Source organism: Nerophis ophidion, linkage group LG11, assembly GCF_033978795.1.
Source record: "Nerophis ophidion isolate RoL-2023_Sa linkage group LG11, RoL_Noph_v1.0, whole genome shotgun sequence".
Lineage (NCBI taxonomy): Eukaryota > Metazoa > Chordata > Actinopteri > Syngnathiformes > Syngnathidae > Nerophis > Nerophis ophidion.
This window is the reverse complement of record NC_084621.1, coordinates 19,982,513-20,004,563: the sequence shown is the minus strand read 5'-3', so window position 1 is coordinate 20,004,563 and position 22,051 is coordinate 19,982,513. Positions and strand designations below refer to the sequence as shown.

At 37.5% G+C, this 22,051-nt stretch overlaps 1 protein-coding gene across 1 annotated transcript in view; it reads right to left on the bottom strand.

Moving 5' to 3' along the window:
* The window catches only part of prkcg (protein kinase C, gamma), an 81,152-nt gene that overhangs the window by 42,987 nt on the left and 16,114 nt on the right, over positions 1 to 22,051 (bottom strand). Inside the window, exons 3-6 of the mRNA XM_061915305.1 lie at positions 16,597 to 16,628; positions 16,424 to 16,506; positions 8,878 to 8,989; positions 7,651 to 7,779 (exon numbers count right to left, since the gene is read on the bottom strand). Coding sequence (XP_061771289.1) covers positions 7,651 to 7,779; positions 8,878 to 8,989; positions 16,424 to 16,506; positions 16,597 to 16,628 — 356 coding nt within the window. The remainder of the gene's footprint in view (positions 1 to 7,650; positions 7,780 to 8,877; positions 8,990 to 16,423; positions 16,507 to 16,596; positions 16,629 to 22,051) is intronic.

The window sequence follows — 22,051 nt, the reverse complement described above, 5'->3', positions numbered from 1 at the left end:
ACATGTGCAAATGTTCACATGTGCATACGTTCATATGTTCACATGTGCATATGTTTACATGTTTTTATGTTTACATGTGCGTATGTTGATATGCGCAAATGTTCACATGTATATCTGTTCAAATGTGCGTATGCTTACACGTGTTTATGTTTACATTTGCGTGTGTGTACACGTGCAAATGTTTACATGTGCAAATGTGTACATGTGCATATGTTCATATGTTCACATGTGCGTATGTTTATATGTGTTTATGTTTACATGTGCGTATGTTGACATGTGCAAAGGTTCAAATGTGCCTATGTTTACATGTGTTTATGTTTATATTTGCATGTTTGTACATGTGTAAATGTTTACATGTGCAAATGTTCACATGTATATATGTTCAAATGTGCGTATGTTTACACGTGTTTATGTTTATATTTGTGTATATGTACATGTCCAAATGTTTCCATGTGCAAATGTTCACGTGCAAATGTTTACATGTGCATATGTTCACATGTGCGTATGTTTACATGTGTTTATGTCTACATTTGCGTGTGTGTACACGTGCAAATGTTTACATGTGCAAATGTGTACATGTGCATATGTTCATATGTTCACATGTGCGTATGTTTATATGTGTTTATGTTTACATGTGCGTATGTTGACATGTGCAAATGTTCAAATGTGCCTATGTTTACATGTGTTTATGTTTACATTTGCATGTTTGTACATGTGTAAATGTTTACATGTGCAAATGTTCACATGTATATATGTTCAAATGTGCGTATGTTTACACGTGTTTATGTTTACATTTGTGTATATGTACATGTCCAAATGTTTCCATGTGCAAATGTTTCCATGTGCAAATGTTCACATGTGCATATGTTTACATGTGTTTATGTCTACATTTGCGTGTGTGTACATGTGTAAATGTTTACACGTGCAAATGTTTACATGTATTTATTTGCGTTTGCGTACGAAGAAAGAGATTGGGGCTGCGAAGTGAATGAGCACGTTTCGGACGCCGCGGTCTCCCGTTACGGATTCTGGGACATTGGCCGAGAGCTAGTGGGTAGCCTCGGACGGAGTCGGTTCTCCCGGTTGCTTTGTTGACCGTGTTCCTTTCTCTGGTCGTGCTCTATTACTGTCTTTCACGTCCTTTGTGGTCTATCATTTTTCGAGGCCTTTTTCTATCTGCACGGCAACCCAGTCGTTTCCCTATTGAGTGATAAACAGAGTCTATCTTACCCTATCCAAGTTCTAAGGGATAAATGCGTGTGTGTGTGTGTGTGTGTGAGTGTAAATGTGAGAGTGTGTGAGAGCGTTGATGCATTTTTATCTCTCATCAGCACCCTCGTCCTGTTCACCGTTCTCTGCTTTACTGTGTTGGAAAATCCTCCATCCTGCTGAGCGTGCACTTTTGCAGGCCTTGTCATTTCTCACTTCAGCACACACACACTTCGGTACACACACACACACAATCCTCTAGTTCGTTTATCTTACAGTCCCTGCATTCACATCCTCCCTGCAGGGGCGTATCCTGTCAATCAATCAGGCGGACGACCCGCTGATGTCGGATTGAAGTATTGAGGTGTCATCAAATTTTTAATAATAATTAAAAAAAAAAAAAGAATAAGTACGGTGGTGTGTCCTGCATGGCCTCGGGATTTTAGTATACAAAGTCAAGCTATATTTTGTGTTTGTTTGTCTAAGTCAATGTTGAAGTCGCCACTTCAGTTATTTTTGGACTGATTTCAGTAAAAGTTGCCTTGATCCACTCTTTGACTACGAAGCCACGCTGTTGTAAAACGTGGCTTGGCATCATCTGGCTGAAATAAGCAGGGGCGTCCATGATAACGTCACTTGGATGGCAACATATGTTAATGGTTCCTTCACAGATGTGTGAGTTGTTTCATGTTCGTACGGAGAAACATTGTTTTTTTGTGTGCAAATAATCATTAACTTTGAATTCAACACATTGCTTAAATAAGCAGGGGCGTCCATTTAATGGATGGCAACATATGTTGCTCCGAAACCTGCACGTACCTTTCAGCATTAATGGTGCCTTCACAGATGTGTAAGTTACTCATGCCTTGGGTACTAATACACCCCCACACCATCACACATGCTGCCTTTTACACTTTGCGCTTAGAACAAGCCGGCTGGTTCTTTTCCTCTTAGGTCCGGAGGACACGACGTCCACAGTTCCCAAAAGCAATTCGAAATGTGGACTCGTCAGAAAACTTTTCTACTTTGCATTTCTGGGTGTTGTTGATAAACGGCTGTGGCTTTGCATCGTAGAGTTTTAACTTGCACTTACAGATGTAGCGACCAACTGTAGTTACTGACAGTGGTTTTCTGAAGTGTTCCAGAGCCCATGTGGTGATATCTTTTACACACCGATGTGGCTTTTTGATGCAGTACCTCCTGAGGGATCCAAGGTGCATAACATCATGATTTCTCTAGATTCTCTGAACCTTTTGGTAATATTAGACGGTAGATGGTGGAATCCCTAAATTCCTTGCAATAGCTTGTTGACAAATGTTGTCCTTACACAATTTGCACACAAATTTTTGACAAATTGGTGACCCTCGCCCCGTCCTTGTTTGTGAACGACTGAGCATTCGACGAAAGCTGCTTTTAAACCCAATAATGACGCGCACCTGTTCCCAATTAGCTATGTTCACCTGTGTGATGTTCCAAATAAGTGTTTCATGAGCATTCCTCAACCGTTCTCAGTCTTTTTTGCCACTTGTGCCAGCTCTACTGACACACGTTGCAGGCTTCAAATTCCAAATGAGCTAATATTTGCACAAAATAACGTTTTCTAGTTCGAACGTTAAATATTTTGTCTTTGCAGTCAATTCAGTTTTTTTTGTTTGGATAATGATAACTTATACATTGAACAATGTTTCACATTGAAAAAGGGATGACGCTCACATCCGGTCTGGGGGCCGTCACGGAGCCGGGACAGGTGAAGGTCACAAACTCGTGGCATCTTTTGTGCACCACAAAACTGCAAACTAGACAAAAAAAAAAAAAAAAAGAAGAGCAAACTGAGTTTGACATTTTGTTCTGAGAAGATGAATGAGTCCGTATCGATCCTTGCACACCTTGACATTGGAATCCTTGTTTGCCGATGCCCCTGCGTGAGAGAGAGAGACACACAATTAGTGCGCAAACACAATCTCCTTTACTAATTAAGTAGCTTTCTTTTTTGTTTTGTTTGTTTGTTTAAGTACTTTTCTCTGCAATGTCACGCACGGACAGAGCACAGGTGTCCTACGGTTCCTGAATGCAACACTGGCTGCTTGCCAGCGTCTCCTTCGGGCTTTAATTGAATAATTAAAGCCGTGGTTCAAGTAAAAGGTCCACTCGGCGTCAAGTCAGCATGATAAAGAGGTTGTAAGATTTTTATTTATTTATTTTTTTTTTTTTTCAGGAGAAGTAAGACAAATAAGCAAGAAATGATGTGGTGCGGCATGTGAATGCAAACTGCTTTGTTACCAGCAGAGAGCGACAAAGAACCAGCCTATAAGCGGCAATTAACTATGACTGAATGCAAAAGGCCATTTTCAGGACATTAAATATATAAATGCTTTTTGAAATTAATATTCTTTATAAAGCAAATAATATTAATATTAATATTTTTTTAATCATATCTAATTAATCATTCAATGTGCAGGGCATCAAATAATACATTATTTGGGATTTTAAAAAAACAACTAATATTAATATTAATATTTTCAAGTTATATCTAATTAATTATTAAATGTGCAAGGCATTGAATACTTGATTAGATTTCAATTAAAAAAATATTAGATATGATTTAAAAATATCAATAATAATATAAACATTTTCAAATCGTATCTAATTGATTATTACATGTGCATGACAGTAAATAATTAATTAGCTATGATTTCAAAATGTCAGTATGATTTAAAAATATTAATATCAATATGACTATTTTCAAATCATATCTAAATGATTGTTGAATGTGCAGGACATTGTTAAATTAGTTAGATATGTTTTAAAAATTAATTAAATGTGATTTAAAATATGAATATCAATATTAATATTCTAAAATCATATCTAATTAATTATTCAATTTGCAGGGTATTAAATAAGTAATTACATATGATTTAAAAATTGATCAAATGTGCTTTGAAAATATTAATATTTGTAAATCATATCTAATTATTATTCAATGTGCAGGGCATTGAACAATTAATTACGTATGATTTATAAATATTAATATTAAAATTTATATTTTCAAATCATATCTGATTAATTATTAAATCTACAGGACATTGAATAATTAATTATATATGATTAAAAATATTAATATTGATTTTAATATTAATTCAAACTATCTTTTATTGTCCCCACTTCCTGTATTGGTAAGGCAAGGCATGTTTATTAATATAGCACGTTTACAAAATGTTTAAAATTGGACTAAAAGTGCTTTACAGGTTAAAAAACATTGAGCAAAAACAAAACAAACTAAAAAAAATAATTGTCAAAATAGCAAGATTTAATTCCTTCAGGAATGTTACATTTGTACTGTAAATTACGAGCCGCTACTTTTTCCCTACGCTTTGAACCCTGTGACTGATTTATGGATTTTTTTTTTTCCTTGCTCAAAAAAAACAACAACGACAAAAACAAGTAAAGACACTGAAAAATGTGTGCTACCATTTTGTGCTATAGCGCCATCTTTTGGACGAGCTTTGAAAGCGCTCTTCTGTGAAGCGCATTCCACCGGAAGCACAAGCGCTGTTCCGTCTTCCTGCCGTCCATAGCGTTCCCACTCGTACGGATCCTTCGCTCGTCACTCCAAGTAACGTTTGTAAGTTTTATAATATAACTAAAACGATTCTTTCTTACTAAACCGGCTAATGTGTGATTCCTGTCACAAAGTTTTCATGCATGTTTGTACGTGCTATCTCTCTCTCTCGCTCTCTCTCGCTCGCCCTCTCTCTCTCTAAATACATATATGTATGTACAAACCACGTTTCCATATGAGTTGGGAAATTGTGTTGGATGTAAATATAAACAGAATACAATGATTTTCAGATAATGTTTAACCCATATTCAGTTGAATATGCTACAAAAACAACATATTTGATGTTCAAAATGATAAACATTAATTTTAGAATTTGATGCCAGCAACACGTGACAAAGGAGTTGGGAAAGGTGGCAATAAATACTGATAAAGTTGAGGAATGCTCATCAAACACTTATATGGAACATCCCACAGGTGTACAGGCTAATTGGGAACAGGTGGGTGCCATGGTCGGGTATAAAAGCAGCTTCCATGAAATGCTAAGTCATTCACAAACAAGGATGGGGTGAGGGTCACCACTTTGTAAGTAAAATTGTCGAACAGTTTTAGAACAACATTTCTCAACGAGCTATTGCAAGGAATTTAGGGATTTTACCATCTACGGTGCGTAAAATCATCAAAAGGTTCAGAGAATCTGGAGAAATCACTGCACGTAAGCGATGATATTACGGACCTTTGATCCCTCAGGCGGTACTGCATCAAAAACCGACATCAGTGTGTAAAGGACATCACCACATGGGCTCAGGAACACCTCATAAAACCACTGTCATTAACTACAGTTGGTCGCTACATCTGTAAGTGCAAGTTAAAACTCTACTATGCAAAGCCAAACCCATTTATCAACAACACCCTGAAATGCCGCCGGCTTGGCTGGGCCCGAGCTCACCTAAGACGGACTGATGCAAAGTGGAAAGGTGTTCTGTGGTCTGACGAGTCCACATTTTAAATTATATTTGGACACAGAGGACGTGGTGTCCTCCAGAACAAAGAGGAAAATAACCATTCGGATTGTTATAGGTTTAAAGTTCAAAAGCCAGCATGGGTGATGGTATGGGGGTGCATTAGTGCCCAAGGCATGGGTAACTTACACATCTGTGAAGGCACCATTCATGCTGAATGGTCCATACATGTTTTGGAGGAACATATGTTGTCATCCAAGCAAAGTTATCATGGACGCCCCTGCTTATTTCAGCAAGACAATGCCAAGCCATGTGTTACAACAGCGGTGCTTCGTAGTAAAAGAGTGCGGGTACTTTCCTGGCCCGCCTGTAGTCCAGACCAGTCTCCCATCAAAAATGTGTGGTGCATTATGAAGCGTAAAATACGGTAGCGCAGACCCGGACTTTTGAACGACTGAAGCTCTACATAAAACAAGAATGGGAAAGAATTCCACTTTCAAAGCTTCAACAATTAGTGTCCTCAGTTCCCAAACGTTTATTGAGTGTTGTTGAAAGAAAAGGTGATGTAACTCAGTGGTGAACATGGCCTTTCCCAACTACTTTGGCACGTGTTGCAGCCATGAAATTATAAGTTAATTATTATTTGCAAAAAAAAAAAACAAGGTTTATGATTTTGAACATCAAATATGTTGTATTTTTAGTCCATTCAACTGAATATGGGTTGAAAAGGATTTGCAAATCATTGTATTCCGTTTATATTTACATCTAACACAATTTCCCAACTCATATGGAAACAGGGTTTTTATATAAGTGTCTTTTTGAGTATGTGCCGTTAATCATTCTATATTTTTGTACAGAAATGAACTTGACAAAAACGTTTGATTTAAAAGTGCCATCTTTTCCTCGCCGAGAGTAGCTAGGAGAGTAGCTCCGCCTCCTTGGATTCCTTTATCACCAACAAGCTCCCACACAGCGTGGAAGAAGGCGTTCCAACCGGAGGAATGTCCCGAAAACTACCCGGAGGCTGCTGGCGCACGCGCCGACATACGCCCTCGCCATATGTCGCCAAACAATGTCGAATGCTCCATTTTTTTTTCCTGGCTCGGTATATATATGTAAGAACCCCCAAATGTTGTGTAAATGCTAAATAAAAAGAGAATACAATGATTTGTTAATCCTTTTGAATTTATATTCAATTGAATAGACTGCAAAGACAATATATTTAACAAAAGAACTGGAAAACCTTGTTGTTTTTTGCAAATATTAGCTCATGTGGAATTTGATGCCTGTGACGTGTTTCAAAAAAGCTGGCACAAGTAGCAAAAAAGACTGAGAAAGTTGAACAATGCTCATCAAAACACTAATTCAGAACATCCCACAGGTGAGCAGGCTAATTGGGGAACAGGTGAGTGCCATGATTGGGTATAAAAAGCAGCTTCCATGAAATGCTCAGTCATTCACAAACAAGGACGGGGCGAGGGTCACCACTTTGTCAACAAATGCCTCAGCAAATTGTTTAAGAACAACATTTCTCAAGCAGCTATTGCAAGAAATTTGGGGATTTCACTATCTACACTCTGTGATAGCATCAAAAGGTTCAAAGAATCCGGAAAAATGACTGCACGTAGGCCATGATATTACGCACCTTGGATCCCTCAAGCATTACTGCATCAAAAAACCACATCGGCGTGTAAAGGATATCACCACATGGGCTCAGGAACACTTCAGAGAACCACTGTCAGTAACTACAGTTGTTAGCTACATCTGTAAATGCAAGTTAAAACCCTACTACTTGATGCCCGACAGGCCGTTTGGATCCATGGGCATCAAGTTCCGGGCCTCCAGCACTGCAGCGAGAGGAACAGGAAGTCGTCGGGAGAGCCGAGAGACGTTGTCAGTGTTCCTAGTTTTCAGACTCCTCACCTGTGACAAAGACATCCTCATTTTCGCCTCGGACCATCAGGTGGATGCGGCCTCGCTTCTCCGTGTGGTCTTGGCCGCAAAGACTGGGGACGCTGGTCTCACATCGCCGATGGACATTCATGTCACAACCTGTGTGGATCGTAAATATGATCACTAATTTTGTAGCGTTTTTACACACAAAAATGTTGGGTTGAAAAATAAGTGAAGTGAATAACTCATGTATTTATATAGCCCTTTTTCTCTAGTGACTCAAAGCAGTTTACATAGTGAAACCCAATATCTAAGTTACATTGAAACCAGTGTGGGTGGCACTGGGAGCAGGTGGGTAAAGTGTCTTGCCCAAGGACACAAAGGCAGTGACTAGGATGGCGGAAGCGGGGATCGAACCTGCAACCCTCAAGTTGCTGGCACGGCCGCTCTACCAACCGAGCAATATCGCCCCAAGATTAATAACCCAAGTTTAAAATAAAAGTTTACCCCAACTTTTGGTTCAGAAAAGGACGAACCCCATTTTTGAGTTATTTTTAACTCGCATTTTGGGTTGATTTTTTCAACCCAACTTTTGCGTTGAATTATTTAAACAAAAAGTTGAGTTATGCTAACTCAATGTTGGGTTATTCCCAACCAAAGTATTGAGTTGAATTATTTAACCCTTAAATTGAGTTATGCTCGCTCAATGTTGGGTTATTCCCAATCAAACTATTGGGTTGAATTATTTAACCCTTAAATTGAGTTATGCTAACTCAATGTTGGGTTATTCCCAACCAATTCATTGGGTTGAATTATTTAACCCAAAAGTTGAGTTATACTAACTCAATGTTGTGTGATTGTAAATAATGTTAATGATATTTACCCATAATAAAAAGTATTTTACCCAAAAAGGCGATACTCGTTGAAAAAAACAACCCAAAAATGGGTCATCATTTTAAAAACCCTGAGTCAAAATCTTACCCTTATAACCCAAAAAATGGATTGCTATGCATAAAAAAAACTCCAAAATAACCCAACACTAGCAACTCATACATTGGGTTATCAAAATAACCCAGTATTTTTTAGTATGTATGTACATCTGACATAGAGTAGGTAGAGGTGGGCATTTAGTAGGTTCTGTCTCGGAATGAGTTGCTGTGGTTTAGAACTACTCAGGCCGGCTCGTGGCATAAACACTATTTAAATATTTTCTTAAAGATACATATACATATTTTTGTCTTCCAGAGTTGTACCTACAGCCACATTTCATGCCCTGGTGCAGGAGACCGTAGAGAAGCGAGCCGCAATGGTCGCAGAAGGTGGGACTGGCGTACGTGTGGATCTTAAACGCGTGGCAACTCCTCAGGTCCTGGAAGGAAACAAACACATGGACATGGACACATGCATGCATATATATATATATATATATATATATATATATATATGAACATATATAAATGAAATGTGGACTTTCCAGACCACAGAACACCTTTCCACTTTGCATCAGTGCATCTTAGATGAGCTCGGGCCCAGCGAAACCGAAGGCGTTTCTGGGTGTTGTTGATAAATGGCTGTGGCTTTGCATAGTAGAGATTTAACTTGCACTTACACATGCATCAACCAATTGTATTGACTGACAGTGGTATTCTGAAGCGTTCCTGAGCCCATGTGGTGATATCCTTTACACACCGATGTGGATTTTTGATGCAGCACCGCCTGAGGGATTCAAGCTGCGTAATATCATGGCTTACGTGCAGTGATTTCTCCACATTCTCTGAACCTTTTGATGATATTACGGAGCGTAGATGGTGAAATCCCTAAATTCCTTGCAAAAGCTAGTTGAGAAATGTTGTTCTCAAACTGTTTGCTCAGGCATTTGTCGACAAAGCGGTGTGCGTGTGTATGTTTACATGTATATCTGTTGACATGTGCCGTTGTTTAACCGTACACACATGTAAATATACTGTATTTATATTCACATGTGCGTGTTTACATGTGCCTATGTGGTCGTATGTTTATGCGTGCGTAGATATTACATGTGCATATGTTTACGTTTGCATTTGTTTACACATACGTATGTTTGCATATAGATATATTTGCATGTGTATGTATGCGTGTACATCTACTTACATGTGCGTGTTTACAGGTGCATATGTTTACATGTCCGTATGTTTACATGTGCATATGTTTACGTTTGTGTATGTTTACATATACATATGTTTACATATACGTATGTTTACATATACATATATTTACATGTGTATGTTTGCATGTACATATACTTACATGTGCATATGTCTACGTTTGTGTATGTTAACATGTGCGCATGTTTGCATGTGCGCACATTTACTTGGGCTTATGTTTACATGTGTACATGTTTACATGTGCATATGTTCACAGGTGTGTTTGTTTACATGTGCAAATGTTCACATGTGCATACGTTCATATGTTCACATGTGTGTATATTAACGTGTTTATGTTTACATGAGTTTACATGTGTGTATGTTTGCATTTGTACATGTTTACGTGTGTACACGCTTACATGCGCGTATGTTTACAGGTGTTTGTTTATTTACGTGTGCGAATGTGTACATGTGCAAATGTTTACATGTGCAAATGTTCACATGTATACGTTCATATGTTGAACATGTGCATATGTTTACATGTGTTTATGTTTACATGTGCAAATGTTCACATGTATACGTTCATATGTTGAACATGTGCATATGTTTACATGTGTTTATGTTTACATGTGCGTATGTTTACATGTGCAAATGTTCACATGTACATATGTTCAAATGTGCAAATGTTTACATGTGTTTATGTTTACATTTGCATGTGTGTAGATGTGCAAACGTTTACATGTGCAAATGCGTACATGTGCATATGTTCATATGTTCACATGTGCATATGTTTACATGTGTTTATGTTTACATGTGCGTATGTGTACAGGTGTAAATGTTTACATGTGCATATGTTCACATGTGTTTATGTTTACATGTGCATATGTTCACATGTGCATATGTTTACATGTGCATATGTTCACATGTGCATATGTTTACATGTGCATATGTTTACATGTGTTTATGTTTACATGTGCGTATGTGTACATGTGTAAATGTTTACATGTGCATATGTTCACATGTGTTTATGTTTAAATGTGCATATGTTCACATGTGCATATGTTTACATGTGCATATGTTCACATGTGCATATGTTCACATGTGCATATGTTTACATGTGCATATGTTCACATGTGCATATGTTCACATGTGCATGTGTTTACATGTGCATGTGTTTACATGTGTTTATGTTTACATGTGCGTATGTTTACATGTGCATATGTTTACATGTGCGTATGTTTACATGTGCGTATGTTTACATGTGCAAATGTGTACATGTGCATATGTTTACATGTGTTTATGTTTACATGTGCGTATGTTTACATGTGCAAATGTTCACATGTGCATACGTTCATATGTTCACATGTGTGTATATTAACGTGTTTATGTTTACATGAGTTTACATGTGTGTATGTTTGCATTGTACATGTTTACGTGTGTACACGCTTACATGCGCGTATGTTTACAGGTGTTTGTTTATTTACGTGTGCGAATGTGTACATGTGCAAATATTCACATGTATACGTTCATATGTTGAACATGTGCATATGTTAACATGTGTTTATGTTTACATGTGCAAATGTTCACATGTATACGTTCATATGTTGAACATGTGCATATGTTTACATGTGTTTATGTTTACAAGTGCGTATGTTTACATGTGCAAATGTTCACATGTACATATGTTCAAATGTGCGAATGTTTACATGTGTTTATGTTTACATTTGCATGTGTGTAGATGTGCAAACGTTTACATGTGCAAATGTGTACATGTGCATATGTTCATATGTTCACATGTGCATATGTTTACATGTGTTTATGTTTACATGTGTTTATGTTTACATGTGCGTATGTGTGTACATGTGTAAATGTTTACATGTGCGTATGTTTACATGTGCAAATGTTCACATGTGCATATGTTTACATGTGTTTATGTTTACATGTGCATATGTTCACATGTGCATATGTTTACATGTGCATATGTGTACATGTGGAAATGTGTACATGTGCAAATGTTTACATGTGCAAATATTCACATGTATACGTTCATATGTTGACATGTGTTTATGTTTACATGTGCATATGTTTACATGTGCAAATGTTCACATGTATGTATCTTCAAATGTGCGTATGTTTACATGTGTTTATGTTTACATTTGCGTATGTGTACATGTGTAAATGTTTACACGTGCAAATGTTCACGTGTGCATATGTTCATATGTTCACATGTGCGTATGTTTACATGTGTTTATGTTTACATATGCGTATGTTGACGTGCAAATGTTCACATGTATATATGTTCAAATGTGCGTATGTTTACATGTGTTTATGTTTACATTTGCGTCTGTGTACATGTGTAAATGTTTACATGTGCAAATGTTCACGTGTGCATACGTTTATATGTTCACATGTGCGTATGTTTACATGTGTTTATGTTTACATATGCGTATGTTGACATGTGCAAATGTTCACACGTATATATGTTCAAATGTGCGTATGTTTACATGTGTTTATGTTTATATTTGCGTGTGTGTACATCTGCAAATGTTTACATGTGCAAATGTGTACATGTGCATATGTTCATATGTTCACATGTGCGTATGTTTACATGTGTTTATGTTTACATGTGCGTATGTGTACATGTGTAAATGTTTACATGTGCAAATGTTCACATGTGCATATGTTCATATGTTTACATGTGCATATGTTTACATGTGTTTATGTTTACATGTGCGTATATTTACATGTGTTTATGTTTACATGTGCGTATGTTTACATGTGTTTATGTTCACATGTGCATACGTTCATATGTTCACATGTGCATATGTTTACATGTGTTTATGTTTACATGTGCGTATGTGTACATGTGTAAATGTTTATATGTGCAAATGTTCACATGTGCATACGTTCATATGTTCACATGTGCATATGTTTACATGTGTTTATGTTCACATGTGCGTATGTTTACATGTGTTTATGTTTACATGTGCGTATGTGTACATGTGTAAATGTTTACATGTGCAAATGTTCACATGTGCATACGTTCACATGTGCATATGTTTACATGCGTTTATGTTTACATGTGCATACGTTCATATGTTTACATGTGCATATGTTTACATGTGTTTATGTTTACATGTGCGTATGTTTACATGTGTTTATGTTTACATGTGCGTATGTTTACATGTGTTTATGTTCACATGCGCATACGTTCATATGTTCACATGTGCATATGTTTACATGTGTTTATGTTTACATGTGCGTATGTGTACATGTGTAAATGTTTATATGTGCAAATGTTCACATGTGCATACGTTCATATGTTCACATGTGCATATGTTTACATGTGTTTATGTTCACATGTGCGTATGTTTACATGTGTTTATGTTTACATTTGCGTCTGTGTACATGTGTAAATGTTTACATGTGCAAATGTTCACATGTGCATACGTTCACATGTGCATATGTTTACATGCGTTTATGTTTACATGTGCATACGTTCATATGTTCACATGTGCATATGTTTACATGTGTTTATGTTTGCATGTGCGTATGTTGACATGCGCAAATGTTCACATGTATATCTGTTCAAATGTGCGTATGTTTACACGTGTTTATGTCTACATTTGCGTGTGTGTGCACGTGCAAATGTTTACATGTGCAAATGTGTACATGTGCATATGTTCATATGGTAACATGTGCGTATGTTTACATGTGTTTATGTTTACATGTGCGTATGTGTACATGTGTTTATGTTTACATGTGCAAATGTTCACATGTGCATACGTTCATATGTTCACATGTGCATATGTTTACATGTTTTTATGTTTACATGTGCGTATGTTGATATGCGCAAATGTTCACATGTATATCTGTTCAAATGTGCGTATGCTTACACGTGTTTATGTTTACATTTGCGTGTGTGTACACGTGCAAATGTTTACATGTGCAAATGTGTACATGTGCATATGTTCATATGTTCACATGTGCGTATGTTTATATGTGTTTATGTTTACATGTGCGTATGTTGACATGTGCAAAGGTTCAAATGTGCCTATGTTTACATGTGTTTATGTTTATATTTGCATGTTTGTACATGTGTAAATGTTTACATGTGCAAATGTTCACATGTATATATGTTCAAATGTGCGTATGTTTACACGTGTTTATGTTTATATTTGTGTATATGTACATGTCCAAATGTTTCCATGTGCAAATGTTCACGTGCAAATGTTTACATGTGCATATGTTCACATGTGCGTATGTTTACATGTGTTTATGTCTACATTTGCGTGTGTGTACACGTGCAAATGTTTACATGTGCAAATGTGTACATGTGCATATGTTCATATGTTCACATGTGCGTATGTTTATATGTGTTTATGTTTACATGTGCGTATGTTGACATGTGCAAATGTTCAAATGTGCCTATGTTTACATGTGTTTATGTTTACATTTGCATGTTTGTACATGTGTAAATGTTTACATGTGCAAATGTTCACATGTATATATGTTCAAATGTGCGTATGTTTACACGTGTTTATGTTTACATTTGTGTATATGTACATGTCCAAATGTTTCCATGTGCAAATGTTTCCATGTGCAAATGTTCACATGTGCATATGTTTACATGTGTTTATGTCTACATTTGCGTGTGTGTACATGTGTAAATGTTTACACGTGCAAATGTTTACATGTATTTATTTGCGTTTGCGTACGAAGAAAGAGATTGGGGCTGCGAAGTGAATGAGCACGTTTCGGACGCCGCGGTCTCCCGTTACGGATTCTGGGACATTGGCCGAGAGCTAGTGGGTAGCCTCGGACGGAGTCGGTTCTCCCGGTTGCTTTGTTGACCGTGTTCCTTTCTCTGGTCGTGCTCTATTACTGTCTTTCACGTCCTTTGTGGTCTATCATTTTTCGAGGCCTTTTTCTATCTGCACGGCAACCCAGTCGTTTCCCTATTGAGTGATAAACAGAGTCTATCTTACCCTATCCAAGTTCTAAGGGATAAATGCGTGTGTGTGTGTGTGTGTGTGAGTGTAAATGTGAGAGTGTGTGAGAGCGTTGATGCATTTTTATCTCTCATCAGCACCCTCGTCCTGTTCACCGTTCTCTGCTTTACTGTGTTGGAAAATCCTCCATCCTGCTGAGCGTGCACTTTTGCAGGCCTTGTCATTTCTCACTTCAGCACACACACACTTCGGTACACACACACACACAATCCTCTAGTTCGTTTATCTTACAGTCCCTGCATTCACATCCTCCCTGCAGGGGCGTATCCTGTCAATCAATCAGGCGGACGACCCGCTGATGTCGGATTGAAGTATTGAGGTGTCATCAAATTTTTAATAATAATTAAAAAAAAAAAAAGAATAAGTACGGTGGTGTGTCCTGCATGGCCTCGGGATTTTAGTATACAAAGTCAAGCTATATTTTGTGTTTGTTTGTCTAAGTCAATGTTGAAGTCGCCACTTCAGTTATTTTTGGACTGATTTCAGTAAAAGTTGCCTTGATCCACTCTTTGACTACGAAGCCACGCTGTTGTAAAACGTGGCTTGGCATCATCTGGCTGAAATAAGCAGGGGCGTCCATGATAACGTCACTTGGATGGCAACATATGTTAATGGTTCCTTCACAGATGTGTGAGTTGTTTCATGTTCGTACGGAGAAACATTGTTTTTTTGTGTGCAAATAATCATTAACTTTGAATTCAACACATTGCTTAAATAAGCAGGGGCGTCCATTTAATGGATGGCAACATATGTTGCTCCGAAACCTGCACGTACCTTTCAGCATTAATGGTGCCTTCACAGATGTGTAAGTTACTCATGCCTTGGGTACTAATACACCCCCACACCATCACACATGCTGCCTTTTACACTTTGCGCTTAGAACAAGCCGGCTGGTTCTTTTCCTCTTAGGTCCGGAGGACACGACGTCCACAGTTCCCAAAAGCAATTCGAAATGTGGACTCGTCAGAAAACTTTTCTACTTTGCATTTCTGGGTGTTGTTGATAAACGGCTGTGGCTTTGCATCGTAGAGTTTTAACTTGCACTTACAGATGTAGCGACCAACTGTAGTTACTGACAGTGGTTTTCTGAAGTGTTCCAGAGCCCATGTGGTGATATCTTTTACACACCGATGTGGCTTTTTGATGCAGTACCTCCTGAGGGATCCAAGGTGCATAACATCATGATTTCTCTAGATTCTCTGAACCTTTTGGTAATATTAGACGGTAGATGGTGGAATCCCTAAATTCCTTGCAATAGCTTGTTGACAAATGTTGTCCTTACACAATTTGCACACAAATTTTTGACAAATTGGTGACCCTCGCCCCGTCCTTGTTTGTGAACGACTGAGCATTCGACGAAAGCTGCTTTTAAACCCAATAATGACGCGCACCTGTTCCCAATTAGCTATGTTCACCTGTGTGATGTTCCAAATAAGTGTTTCATGAGCATTCCTCAACCGTTCTCAGTCTTTTTTGCCACTTGTGCCAGCTCTACTGACACACGTTGCAGGCTTCAAATTCCAAATGAGCTAATATTTGCACAAAATAACGTTTTCTAGTTCGAACGTTAAATATTTTGTCTTTGCAGTCAATTCAGTTTTTTTTGTTTGGATAATGATAACTTATACATTGAACAATGTTTCACATTGAAAAAGGGATGACGCTCACATCCGGTCTGGGGGCCGTCACGGAGCCGGGACAGGTGAAGGTCACAAACTCGTGGCATCTTTTGTGCACCACAAAACTGCAAACTAGACAAAAAAAAAAAAAAAAAGAAGAGCAAACTGAGTTTGACATTTTGTTCTGAGAAGATGAATGAGTCCGTATCGATCCTTGCACACCTTGACATTGGAATCCTTGTTTGCCGATGCCCCTGCGTGAGAGAGAGAGACACACAATTAGTGCGCAAACACAATCTCCTTTACTAATTAAGTAGCTTTCTTTTTTGTTTTGTTTGTTTGTTTAAGTACTTTTCTCTGCAATGTCACGCACGGACAGAGCACAGGTGTCCTACGGTTCCTGAATGCAACACTGGCTGCTTGCCAGCGTCTCCTTCGGGCTTTAATTGAATAATTAAAGCCGTGGTTCAAGTAAAAGGTCCACTCGGCGTCAAGTCAGCATGATAAAGAGGTTGTAAGATTTTTATTTATTTATTTTTTTTTTTTTTCAGGAGAAGTAAGACAAATAAGCAAGAAATGATGTGGTGCGGCATGTGAATGCAAACTGCTTTGTTACCAGCAGAGAGCGACAAAGAACCAGCCTATAAGCGGCAATTAACTATGACTGAATGCAAAAGGCCATTTTCAGGACATTAAATATATAAATGCTTTTTGAAATTAATATTCTTTATAAAGCAAATAATATTAATATTAATATTTTTTTAATCATATCTAATTAATCATTCAATGTGCAGGGCATCAAATAATACATTATTTGGGATTTTAAAAAAACAACTAATATTAATATTAATATTTTCAAGTTATATCTAATTAATTATTAAATGTGCAAGGCATTGAATACTTGATTAGATTTCAATTAAAAAAATATTAGATATGATTTAAAAATATCAATAATAATATAAACATTTTCAAATCGTATCTAATTGATTATTACATGTGCATGACAGTAAATAATTAATTAGCTATGATTTCAAAATGTCAGTATGATTTAAAAATATTAATATCAATATGACTATTTTCAAATCATATCTAAATGATTGTTGAATGTGCAGGACATTGTTAAATTAGTTAGATATGTTTTAAAAATTAATTAAATGTGATTTAAAATATGAATATCAATATTAATATTCTAAAATCATATCTAATTAATTATTCAATTTGCAGGGTATTAAATAAGTAATTACATATGATTTAAAAATTGATCAAATGTGCTTTGAAAATATTAATATTTGTAAATCATATCTAATTATTATTCAATGTGCAGGGCATTGAACAATTAATTACGTATGATTTATAAATATTAATATTAAAATTTATATTTTCAAATCATATCTGATTAATTATTAAATCTACAGGACATTGAATAATTAATTATATATGATTAAAAATATTAATATTGATTTTAATATTAATTCAAACTATCTTTTATTGTCCCCACTTCCTGTATTGGTAAGGCAAGGCATGTTTATTAATATAGCACGTTTACAAAATGTTTAAAATTGGACTAAAAGTGCTTTACAGGTTAAAAAACATTGAGCAAAAACAAAACAAACTAAAAAAAATAATTGTCAAAATAGCAAGATTTAATTCCTTCAGGAATGTTACATTTGTACTGTAAATTACGAGCCGCTACTTTTTCCCTACGCTTTGAACCCTGTGACTGATTTATGGATTTTTTTTTTTCCTTGCTCAAAAAAAACAACAACGACAAAAACAAGTAAAGACACTGAAAAATGTGTGCTACCATTTTGTGCTATAGCGCCATCTTTTGGACGAGCTTTGAAAGCGCTCTTCTGTGAAGCGCATTCCACCGGAAGCACAAGCGCTGTTCCGTCTTCCTGCCGTCCATAGCGTTCCCACTCGTACGGATCCTTCGCTCGTCACTCCAAGTAACGTTTGTAAGTTTTATAATATAACTAAAACGATTCTTTCTTACTAAACCGGCTAATGTGTGATTCCTGTCACAAAGTTTTCATGCATGTTTGTACGTGCTATCTCTCTCTCTCGCTCTCTCTCGCTCGCCCTCTCTCTCTCTAAATACATATATGTATGTACAAACCACGTTTCCATATGAGTTGGGAAATTGTGTTGGATGTAAATATAAACAGAATACAATGATTTTCAGATAATGTTTAACCCATATTCAGTTGAATATGCTACAAAAACAACATATTTGATGTTCAAAATGATAAACATTAATTTTAGAATTTGATGCCAGCAACACGTGACAAAGGAGTTGGGAAAGGTGGCAATAAATACTGATAAAGTTGAGGAATGCTCATCAAACACTTATATGGAACATCCCACAGGTGTACAGGCTAATTGGGAACAGGTGGGTGCCATGGTCGGGTATAAAAGCAGCTTCCATGAAATGCTAAGTCATTCACAAACAAGGATGGGGTGAGGGTCACCACTTTGTAAGTAAAATTGTCGAACAGTTTTAGAACAACATTTCTCAACGAGCTATTGCAAGGAATTTAGGGATTTTACCATCTACGGTGCGTAAAATCATCAAAAGGTTCAGAGAATCTGGAGAAATCACTGCACGTAAGCGATGATATTACGGACCTTTGATCCCTCAGGCGGTACTGCATCAAAAACCGACATCAGTGTGTAAAGGACATCACCACATGGGCTCAGGAACACCTCATAAAACCACTGTCATTAACTACAGTTGGTCGCTACATCTGTAAGTGCAAGTTAAAACTCTACTATGCAAAGCCAAACCCATTTATCAACAACACCCTGAAATGCCGCCGGCTTGGCTGGGCCCGAGCTCACCTAAGACGGACTGATGCAAAGTGGAAAGGTGTTCTGTGGTCTGACGAGTCCACATTTTAAATTATATTTGGACACAGAGGACGTGGTGTCCTCCAGAACAAAGAGGAAAATAACCATTCGGATTGTTATAGGTTTAAAGTTCAAAAGCCAGCATGGGTGATGGTATGGGGGTGCATTAGTGCCCAAGGCATGGGTAACTTACACATCTGTGAAGGCACCATTCATGCTGAATGGTCCATACATGTTTTGGAGGAACATATGTTGTCATCCAAGCAAAGTTATCATGGACGCCCCTGCTTATTTCAGCAAGACAATGCCAAGCCATGTGTTACAACAGCGGTGCTTCGTAGTAAAAGAGTGCGGGTACTTTCCTGGCCCGCCTGTAGTCCAGACCAGTCTCCCATCAAAAATGTGTGGTGCATTATGAAGCGTAAAATACGGTAGCGCAGACCCGGACTTTTGAACGACTGAAGCTCTACATAAAACAAGAATGGGAAAGAATTCCACTTTCAAAGCTTCAACAATTAGTGTCCTCAGTTCCCAAACGTTTATTGAGTGTTGTTGAAAGAAAAGGTGATGTAACTCAGTGGTGAACATGGCCTTTCCCAACTACTTTGGCACGTGTTGCAGCCATGAAATTATAAGTTAATTATTATTTGCAAAAAAAAAAAACAAGGTTTATGATTTTGAACATCAAATATGTTGTATTTTTAGTCCATTCAACTGAATATGGGTTGAAAAGGATTTGCAAATCATTGTATTCCGTTTATATTTACATCTAACACAATTTCCCAACTCATATGGAAACAGGGTTTTTATATAAGTGTCTTTTTGAGTATGTGCCGTTAATCATTCTATATTTTTGTACAGAAATGAACTTGACAAAAACGTTTGATTTAAAAGTGCCATCTTTTCCTCGCCGAGAGTAGCTAGGAGAGTAGCTCCGCCTCCTTGGATTCCTTTATCACCAACAAGCTCCCACACAGCGTGGAAGAAGGCGTTCCAACCGGAGGAATGTCCCGAAAACTACCCGGAGGCTGCTGGCGCACGCGCCGACATACGCCCTCGCCATATGTCGCCAAACAATGTCGAATGCTCCATTTTTTTTTCCTGGCTCGGTATATATATGTAAGAACCCCCAAATGTTGTGTAAATGCTAAATAAAAAGAGAATACAATGATTTGTTAATCCTTTTGAATTTATATTCAATTGAATAGACTGCAAAGACAATATATTTAACAAAAGAACTGGAAAACCTTGTTGTTTTTTGCAAATATTAGCTCATGTGGAATTTGATGCCTGTGACGTGTTTCAAAAAAGCTGGCACAAGTAGCAAAAAAGACTGAGAAAGTTGAACAATGCTCATCAAAACACTAATTCAGAACATCCCACAGGTGAGCAGGCTAATTGGGGAACAGGTGAGTGCCATGATTGGGTATAAAAAGCAGCTTCCATGAAATGCTCAGTCATTCACAAACAAGGACGGGGCGAGGGTCACCACTTTGTCAACAAATGCCTCAGCAAATTGTTTAAGAACAACATTTCTCAAGCAGCTATTGCAAGAAATTTGGGGATTTCACTATCTACACTCTGTGATAGCATCAAAAGGTTCAAAGAATCCGGAAAAATGACTGCACGTAGGCCATGATATTACGCACCTTGGATCCCTCAAGCATTACTGCATCAAAAAACCACATCGGCGTGTAAAGGATATCACCACATGGGCTCAGGAACACTTCAGAGAACCACTGTCAGTAACTACAGTTGTTAGCTACATCTGTAAATGCAAGTTAAAACCCTACTATGCAAGGCCACAGCCATTTATCAACAACACCCAGAAACGCTGTACGCTTTCCTGGGCCCGAGCTCATCTAAGATGCAAAGTGTAAAAGTGTTCTCTGGTCGGACAAGTCCACATTTCAAATTTTTGGGGGAAACTGTGGACGTGGTGTTCTCCGGACCACAGAGGGAGAGAAGCATCCGGATTGTTCTCGATGCAAAGTGTAAAAAGCAGCATCTGTGATGGTATGGGGGTGCATTAGTGCACAAGGCATGGGTAACTTACACATCTGTGAAGGCACCGTTAATGCTGAAAGGTCCATACAGGTTTTGGAGCAACATATGTTGCCATCCAAACAACGTTACCATGGACGCCCCTGCTTATTTAAGTTAATTAAGTTAATGATTATTTGCAAAAAAATTATATTTTTCTACGTTCTAACATGAAATATCTTTGCAGTCTATTCAATTGAATATAAGTTGAAAAGGATTTGCAAATCATTGTATTCTCTTTTTATTTACCATTTACCCAACGGAACAACTTCACTGCTTTTGAGTTTTGTACATGTAAATGACCTGTATCCCTCTGGTGTCGATATCTGCTTGATATCGCTATATCATACTCTGTCTCAGCCCTATCCAACTGCCGGCCCGACAAAGCTCTAAATCTGGCCCGCCGAACATCGCCCAAATGACGAAACCATTCAAAGCAGGGTTGCTGGTGTGTGCAGTACTCCCTCTACCCAGCAGAGAGCGATAAAGCCACACCATAGGTTTAATTGTGTTGAGCCACGTGTGTGCAGATATATCTGTTGTGAAATTAGTTATTTACACAGAAGTATTCTGTAAATGTTTATATACACACCTTAATTGTTTCCAAACAGTGTCCGTAACAGGGCAGTAAAACGGCTGATCAAACAAAACACAAGTCATCGTCATCGACCCAATACCTCCACGGTGACGTTTTGGTGAATACAATATAAAAATAATTCCATTGTAAGTTAATAATTCTAACGAGTACACTCGTAAACCTGTTAGCGTATTAGCTAATGCTGAT